Source organism: Salvelinus namaycush, chromosome 20 (genome assembly GCF_016432855.1).
Source record: "Salvelinus namaycush isolate Seneca chromosome 20, SaNama_1.0, whole genome shotgun sequence".
NCBI lineage: Eukaryota > Metazoa > Chordata > Actinopteri > Salmoniformes > Salmonidae > Salvelinus > Salvelinus namaycush.
The window spans coordinates 27,957,552-27,966,775 of NC_052326.1; the positions used below are offsets into that span (position 1 = coordinate 27,957,552).

The following is a 9,224-nucleotide window of genomic DNA, read 5'->3' on the forward strand; positions in this document are numbered from 1 at the left end:
GTTTTGTCATACAGTCTGATATACCACGGCTGTCAGCCAATCGGCATTCAGTGCTCGAAACACCCAGTTAATGAAGTGACGAATGATGAGAACGCCCAGGTAAGAAATCAAAATAAGCTTTTAAAACCAAGTGAAAACCTTTTCAGGACTAGTATCCAATCATGTATATAGGTAATATTATATAGCCTATAGTAATAAATACAACTCTTTTCCTAAATTGTTTGTCTTTATTTTCTCACACCAGTATGTACACCTAATGCAAAAACGGTTTATAATACTGCATTTGTGTATGCATCTTCCAATGTTTTTCAGATGCAACCTTAATGTCTTCCTACCACTCATTCAAATCAAAAGGAAAGTTCTAGTTTAATGTCTCTATTTCCTGTAATGCTTCGTCCACCGTTGCTGATTCGTGTGGTCAGCAGTCTCATTACCCTGACTTAGGGCTAGATTGTACCAGATCTGCACTAGCCTACACCCGCATAGCAGTAGTTTGAGGTCGGCGGTGCAACTGCTTTAGAGCCGTCAAATCCACAAGCGACTCCCGGCATTATACCTAAAGCAGACATTTCTATATAGCCTACACTTTCTCATTTGGAAATTAACATGAGTGAGACGGGTGTGGCTTTTTGACAATGATCACACAAGCAACTGCTCACCGATTCGAAAATTTGAACGCGCCAACGCAGTTACACCGCCAACACATCTAACGCCGGTTAATTCTTGATCTGATTAAATCTAGGCCATAGTGTTACATCACATCCTGCTCTACCCACAACCTCAGACTGACCTACACCCACTCAGTTACACATCAACCCTACTGCTTCACCAAGACAAAACACATTCAAAAGTGCATACATGTCAAAAACAACCCCATGTAAGAGAAATAATATTTATTGCTCATGCATTAAATTAGAACTTCACATGAGTAGTAGAAAAAAGACGGCATTTACATACTTGTACGCGTCTTATTCATACCAAAAGTCAATTTTGAAAAGTAAAATGTACTGACTCAATGGCCCAAGGAAGTCATTTTCATACATCGAGATTGGTTTGCCCTCAGAATGGAGAAAGGAGAAAGAAAATGGTGGCAGTAATGAAAGGCTAAAATTGAATCATATAACAAGGATGAAAGAAAATGGAATAGACACAGCAAAAAGATCATGTCTAATGCTTCACTGATATACCCCCAATACAATCATGATGAATAGCTCAGAAGCACTTAACATCCAATCAGGAGGACTAGAAAAGGCTCACAAGCAAAAGTGAACGAATCCATCATGATCAATCCACACTCACGCTACATGTTGTTGAAAACTGTCTAAAGAAATGTTGGGATTGGGAAATGAGTAAAACTTAAGGCAAAATAATTTCTCATGTAGCTCTAGAATGACTTTCAGGAACAAGGCTAAGCAAGCCTTAACAGCAGCCTTATGTTATGGTTCACGATGTAGCACTTTCTCCAGTCTTCGGAGTCAAACTGAATGCATGTCAAGACAAACAAGGACACACTTGACTAAAACCCCCCAAAAAATAATTAAGAGCACTTTAGCAACAGAAATAACCAAAATAAAAACATTGTTATATTTACATAAATAGTAATTGGTTGTGCATCAATATATAAAGGAGTAAAACTCAAAAATGACATCTTCTACAGCAGTTCCATTTCCGACAATCCAGACTTCACCTACCAAGGCAGCGGAGTTTCCGTTGTAGATTTGTATATCTTCAAGTTCCATTGTGACATTCTTTAACCTGCGATCCATGATTGGCTGGCTAGTTGTGCTTTAGAGATACCAGACCTATAAGGATGATGGGTAAAGGAATGCTGCTCAGTTTAGGGCCAGGGTGGGAAGTTACTGACTCCTCTCTCCAGTGTATCTACAGACCAAATGGGAGAGAATAGGTGGGGAATGGATTTGTCTGAGAAGTAGGAAATTGACCCCCTTCATATAACTACACATCATTCCTGTACTGTATAGGTCCACCACCTGCATTTACAGAGGAGAGACACTAGGTTGTGTTGGGCTGCCCAGAATGGACATACAGCTCCACTCCATTGGCTACTTCTGGTCCTGCTTCTTGTTTGGGTCTTTTTGGTTGCTTGGGTTTTGGCTTGGTTTACAGTGTTCCTGTATGTCCCTTGTTACTGTACGTGTCTATATTGCTGGATTGAGAAAGTCAATGGAACTTCACATTTGTATGCAGAGAGAAAGAGATGTCCTCCTGTGTTGTAGACGTACATTTGTATGCAGAGAGAAAGAGATGTCCTCCTGTGTTGTAGACGTACATTTGTATGCAGAGAGAAAGAGATGTCCTCCTGTGTTGTAGACGTACATTTGTATGCAGAGAGAAAGAGATGTCCTCCTGTGTTGTAGACGTACATTTGTACATGAGGGGATGTAGAAGATTCTTATCTTTCCCTCTCTTGTGTCACTCCTGTTTCTCCTTCTTCCAGGATCCTCATTTTCTCTATCCTTCCTCATCTTTTGGAGGAATATTTCCTTTATCACTCCCTCAAGCAGTTCCTGAAATATAAAACACCAGATTAATCTTAAATTCAACTTGACAATTATTTAAATCCTTTAAAAATCACAAAACAATTTACAGGTAAGACATTCCCTCTCAGGAACTGAGTTGAAGCTGAATTACATTCACATTCTTTTCATTTGATTTATCAAGGTCAGTGAATAGAGAAGGTTTGTGTTTACCTTAGTCTGCTTCTTCATTAGTGAGAACCAGTGCCTGGAGGATGTCTGAGAGAGAGACGATGCCCTTCACCACCTCCTGCTCATCAACCACCACCAGCCTGTGCACCTGAGAGAGAAGATAGACAGAAAAACAAAACCATAAGTTACAAACTAAAAGCCAAGGCTAGATCTCAGCACCTGTGTGTATTACATTATGATTGTATGTACTACTTCTATTGACCTTGACAAACGCCCAGGAAACGGTTTAAATTGTTAACCCAAACAATAATAGTGTATACACAGGTGTCTCCAACTCTCTCACCTCTGCCTCCACCAGTCTGTTGATGATGGACTCCAGTGTGTCATGTGTGCTGCAGGTGAGCACTCCCTCAAAATACTGTGAGCGGTGCTGTAAAGCTTTGGTCACAGTCACATCCAGGTTGTTGTACATCTTCTCTGCTGCTAGGTTCTGTGTGGGGGACATTATTACTTCTCAATGCTGCTTGTGTTCGGTACTGTATTTGGATAGTAGAGATGAAAACACAGACAGACACATACTGTCATCTAGGGGTTAGTGGAGTCCAGTGCAGAGTGAGCCCACTTGCTCTTGTTTCCCCAGGCTAAAGGCTAATAAACCCCAGCCAGTCTGCTGGTCGATAACAGCCCACAGGTTCTATATACTGCCTGCCCACTGGGTAAGAGACCCATTGATCTAGAACAGGAGAGACTTACTTTGGTCTGCACTGAATTCTTTGCCTTACAGCACAAGGATACAGACAATTTTGGTTACGGTCTTTCTGTTTCGTCTCATTGTCGGTCTCTCACAAACAATATTTTCTGCTAACCAGTGACTATTCTGTTTAAATACCGCCCATTGGTAGCACAGCTGTCCAGTACTTACAATGACATCAAATTTGGAGTAAATGTCCACCACTCGTCCTGTGTGTGAGAGAGAGAAACATGGGTACATGAGAACTACCTACCATTTACAACAGGGGAGTGTCTTGGTCAGACATGTTTAACCAACTGTCCCCTCGTCTCCCTCACTTACCGTTGTCATCGACGACAGGCAAGGCAGACACTCTCTGGTCCACAAAGATTCCCAGTGCTGTGTAGAGGGGTGTGTCAGAACGCACCACTGCAATCTTATGGAATGTTCCGATGCCAAGCTCCTCTAGAGTCTGGCCTAAGAAGGCAGGTTTTGCCATCTCCGATATCTGGGAAGAAAATAACACACAATGTTCCACTAATGCAAGTGGCTTGAAAAACACAGAAATGAAACACGGTATATTACCTCAAAAGAATGAATAAACACTTTGGTGTGGACTTCATTAACAGGCCTACAGTTGTAACAGTGCTCTTGTCCTACCTTATCTACTGCCGAGAATGAGACATTGAGATGTCAAGGAACAGCAGATGATAAAATGTGGTAAAAGAGATGAACGGGGAGAGTGTAAGAAAGAGAGGATCACAAGAAAGACTCACAAAGAGCTTGAGGAACTTCAGGATCCTCTTGTGAGTGAGGATGTATAGGGTGTTCCCTGTCAGAGGGTCGACCACAGGCAGTCTGTGGATCTTATTCTTCAGCAGAGACGATACAGCATCATACAGACTGAAACAGGGAGGAAGCGGAAATTGATACACATTTGTGTCAGTATCAAACAGTGCCAGTAAATAACCGAATTGATCTCAAGCTGCTTGAACCAACTGTCCAGTGACAACCCTCAACATCTCGCCATGGCAGTAGACCTACCTTGCGTTAGGGGATATGCTAACGAGGGGCTTGAAGGAGTCTTGAAGGTAGACTTCTATGGTGACGGAGAACAGAATAGGCACTAGTTAATTCACTGGCGCTCCAGAAGGCTATCAGTCACTTATTATTACACAGTTAATGAATGCCCTTACCTCTCCATGTCTCTATCTTGTGCTCCTCCAGCTCATATATCTGCACCTGAAACATTAGAACAGGAGAAAGTGCTGACTAACATAACAAGGGGGGTGAGAGGCATGAAGGTCAACTGTTCAATGGACAGAAGGATGTGTGCTGCAAATCACGTGTCGTGCCTTTTCACCCTCTACCACCACTATGATTCAAAATGTGAAATTGAGATAGGGTATGCTATAAACAAGCAAACACAGAAACAGTGGACGTCGAGGGCAGGCTGAAAGCTAGGACAGGCCTTACCAAAGGAGACTTGTAGTAGCGATGGAGGATGTTGATGAAGTCTGTGATGGTCAGCATACCTGCAGTGAGAGATCAGCAGGAGAACAGGGTCACCAGAGTCCAACGGGACTCTACTCATTGTGCATCTCGAAATCTACCAAAAGCCCAGCCAGCAAAAGGTGATTCTTACTCTATTCTTACCTACAAAACACTGCTTCTTACTGTCCCAGAGTGGCGCTGCTCTCACCCCATTGGACACCAGAGCGAAAAACGCCTTCTTTACCTATGGAGATATGAACACAGTTATACACACACAAACACAAAGCAGCATCTTTGGTCCAGATTTAATTGACAGGAAGGAGTTAAAAGCAGGACATGGTCTTGCCTGCAGTGAAGTATCGAACACCACCAACTTGGAGCTGGTAGGGACCAAGTCATAGCACCGATGAGACTTCATAAACCGGGTGTAGACATTATAATCTGGGTCTGAGGAGAATGAGGAGGAATGGGAAAGGGTTCAATTTACTGCCCATTCCTTATATGCATTTACAATTGTAATATTTTTGTATGTAAAAAGAGCTGCCTCAATAGATTCCAGAATTTATCACAATGTCACACTTTCAGGATTCCTTCCAACACAAACAAAAGAATGCTTTTTAAAAACTCATGTAAAAAAGCATATTAACAATTTCTCACCGTGCATAGGATTAAGATTACCTCATCATGCATAGCTATTTATCCTTTCATTGCTGTTTATTACACTATGCATTAACAGTAAAAGGTGGCTCTTTACCTCCTAGAAGTGGCTCCTTTTTACAATCCACATCATCAACAGCAAGTGGAATCTGAAAGAGAGTATAGGTTCATTGACTCATTTCCCCCAGGCAAGGCAGAATTCCAATGAAATTAAATAGCTTATGTTCTCTACAAGAACCCAAGGCTTTTTATATTCATTACCACCAATGTGTTAGTTATGGCTAATCATCGCATAGTTATATCAGGAATATAAAGTAGCCAACATACTGCTGTTTGAAAATGGTTCAATGTTTGATCACTCCTCCTAAGCAGCAACAAACACTCTGCAGGGCACAGGTGCACTGCACCAACACAAATGGCATTATTTAGCCACTACTGAGGAATGGGAGTCATTGTCTGACTGTCCTTGTCACATTTAGATATAAGAACCTTTGGACAGAAAAGGTAGCCAACAAGCTTAGCTGGATCATAGCTCAGACATTAGACAGTTCATGCAGTCAATGTAACGTTAAAGGAAAAATCTGCACAAAAAAACAACTAGTATTTAGGTCATTTTCAATTAGTCCACTGTTAATACAGTCCGACAATGTTTTGTTTGACAGCAGTCAACTTTTCAAGATATTGGACATTCAAGAAGCAATGTGCCACATCATCATATGATGCATTTTCGATCATCATGATGTAGCAAGTGTCACTTTGCTTCCTGAAAGTCTAATATCTTGAAAACTTGACTGCTGCCATGCAAAACATTGTGGGACTGTATCAACAGTGGACTAATTAAAAAATATATAGTTCGAGTGGATTTTCCCTTTAACACGACAGGTAATGTTATCTCACCTAGTTTGCCATGTAGAAGACAAAGCATCTTAACCTCTCTGAAATGATAACTAGGGCTTGACAATGTCAACAGCTAATGATGGCCTCCAATTTGGTATTGTAAGAGGTCATGATGTAAACTAGTACTGTGACGTTAACTAGCTAAGGTTACTGGCTGGAACACAACAGATGCAGCAAACTAACGAGGTTAGCGAACTAGTTACGCAGGCTACCAGTAGTTATGACGCACAACCACAGATAACCAAGTTGATCTTGCTAGCTAGCTGGCTTAGCCTGGGTAGCTACTCATGTATCATCTTGAATGTAGCTAGCAAACATCAAGTACTGTGATTGGCTAGCTAGGGTAGGCTAACGTTACTAGATAGCTAGTTTAGCCTTGCTGGCGGTGTAGCTAAGCTACTTACACACTCCATATTCCATGCACTGGCTCGCCCTTGCTTGATCCTGTAAGGTAGCGACGTAACCACTGTTTCTCACGACGGACTTCTTTCCGAGGTATCTACGTTATTTGTTAAACTGGAGCTAAACGACGAGAGACAAGCATTGAAACTCCCCGGAAGCGCGAGAGATTGCCCTCTCAATTTGACTTCCGATTACGCATGACCGCGAAAAAAGTGTGAGTCGGGGTGCTTGAGAGATCCCGGCCTCAGAGTCAAAATGGGCTATTATCGTAAAAAATCATGAAAACAAAAATGAGCTTTTTGGTCTTCTTTTAAGGTTAGGGGTAGGCATACGGTTAGCAGTGTGGTTAAGGTTAGGTTTCAAATCTGACTTTAAGAAGATACATTGTAGAAATGGGCGAGGTTTATGAATTTGTAGGTGTGATGACCGGGTGCTGTGGTATCAAACCTCTGGTCTAAAAACATTGTAATATCTGAACCTATGGTCTAATTTGGAGTAGGCAATTTGTTGAGAGTTAGTAGAAATACACAATTGGTGCAATTTTTTATTTGTTTGTGCATCAGCAGTATTTCTCTTTTTATGTCAGTCACTGACAATAACCACATTTCCATCCACAGTTTTTATGGTAGTAAAGTCATACAGTATATATATATTTAAAGCACGACAGCTGTGATGGAAACAGTACTTTCGGGACAATTTTTTAAATGCCAAGAGATCATTTGTTCGCTGGACATGGTGGGATCTTTTTGTGTAAATGTGGAGTGGCAATGACATGGTGTGTAGTCCTCCCACTATGCCTAGGGAAATCATGCAGTTAATAGAGCCCCACAGTGAAGGTGTCATAATAGCCATAGAAACTAGCGGTCAAACATGGAAATGGTTCCAATCATTTTTTCACAATTCATTTTTCCCATAGGAAGTTTTAGAAACACTTAAAATTAACGGCTGTGTTTTGTGTAGGCTTACCCTGGCGTGACTTTTTGATAACCATGTACATGTCTCTCAGACAAGGTGACTTTTATCAATAATTCAGCTCTATTTACTCTCAGATTCGAAAACGCTCATTAGTATCAAAGTAGACATCATGCAAGACTACTAATCCTTGCAAGCTCCTGCACATCATCTCTAGCTGACACCTTTGCTAACAGGTATTGTGTCAATTTAAAACTTGCACAACACAGTTCACATAATTGTCCATTTAAAGAAATATAGCCAATTTATTCATTTATTTCTACATTTAGCTAACATTAGATCGTTAATCCAGAGAGTTTGAAATATTGTTTATTCGGCAGTCTTGTCCAGATCATCATGGCATTTGTAGTTCTTTATGAAAGCCTAATTAGTATTTCATTTTGGTGGAATATATTGATTAAAAACATCACCTCCTAGAGAGATTTGCAGTTATCAAAACAACAGGCTAGGATAAGGCTACACAAAACACAGCCTTTATTTTAAGTGTTTCTAAAATCCCCTATGAAAAATTTATGGTAAGAAAATGAGTGGAACCATTTCTTTGTTTGACCGCTAGGTTTTATGGGTATTATGACTCATACTGTTGTACTCTATTAGGCTTCAGTTTAAATACGTAATGATGAACTTCACAGGCTGGTGAAAGTGCCCAGTGATCTTGATGCTCCTTTCCAATAAATAATCGAGGGTCTTATTCTGGTGACATGATGATCGATGCTTGACTGCCATTTGACAAATAAAAATATTCTCTATAAAAATTCTTATCCATAATAATCTCATCATGTACACTAGCCTACCCACACAGCCTACCCGCATTGTATCTGGGAGCTGTTGGCTAGAGCTTGTGCCAAGTCCAGTGTAGGTACATTTACTATTTAACGCAACAGTTTATGTGACAAAACAATCAGTAGAGTTGAAAATGCGATGGAAAAACATTGATCTTCAGATTTTTATTTGGTACATGGGAAATTTTATTGAAAAAGTACATTTTGTGTGCGCTACGTCATCACACACTGATTTTTATCTGCAACAAATCGTTTGTTGGAAACACCACTGGTGGGGAAATGCGCATATTTTCTTAATGCAGATTTGAGAATATTCGCATGAAAATCTGTCGCCAATTGGATGGAAGCCTAGCTACTCACTCAATTAGCCATGTCAGCTAATCATTTTTTGATTGGTAAGTTAGTCTAGCCAGCTATCTAAACTTGTACTAATCATTGCCGAATACTGACCGGGCACGCAAGGCACGTGTCCAGGGGCCATGACAGGGGCCATGACCTCCAGGGGGCCCCATTGATTTTGTTAGACACTCTCACTCAGATACCAAATTAAAATGGCATAAGTCATGGCAAAATGTGTAGAAATGCTGGAAATTCATTTTAAAACTCAGTGGCATGTATTCA

At 40.8% G+C, this 9,224-nt stretch overlaps 1 protein-coding gene across 1 annotated transcript; it reads right to left on the reverse strand.

Moving 5' to 3' along the window:
- Positions 1-878: 878 nt before the first annotated feature.
- Positions 879-7,016, reverse strand: LOC120065189 (5'-AMP-activated protein kinase subunit gamma-1-like). Its single transcript, XM_039015977.1, has 13 exons — positions 6,852-7,016; positions 5,648-5,699; positions 5,240-5,340; positions 5,056-5,137; positions 4,876-4,934; positions 4,596-4,641; positions 4,444-4,498; positions 4,176-4,302; positions 3,742-3,907; positions 3,592-3,629; positions 3,013-3,159; positions 2,712-2,817; positions 879-2,528 (listed from the first exon to the last, which is right to left on the reverse strand). Exons 1-12 carry the CDS (start codon positions 6,858-6,860, stop codon positions 2,713-2,715), a joined length of 987 nt encoding a protein of 328 aa, XP_038871905.1. The 5' UTR covers positions 6,861-7,016; the 3' UTR covers positions 879-2,528; position 2,712.
- Between the last annotated feature and the right edge of the window lie 2,208 nt (positions 7,017-9,224).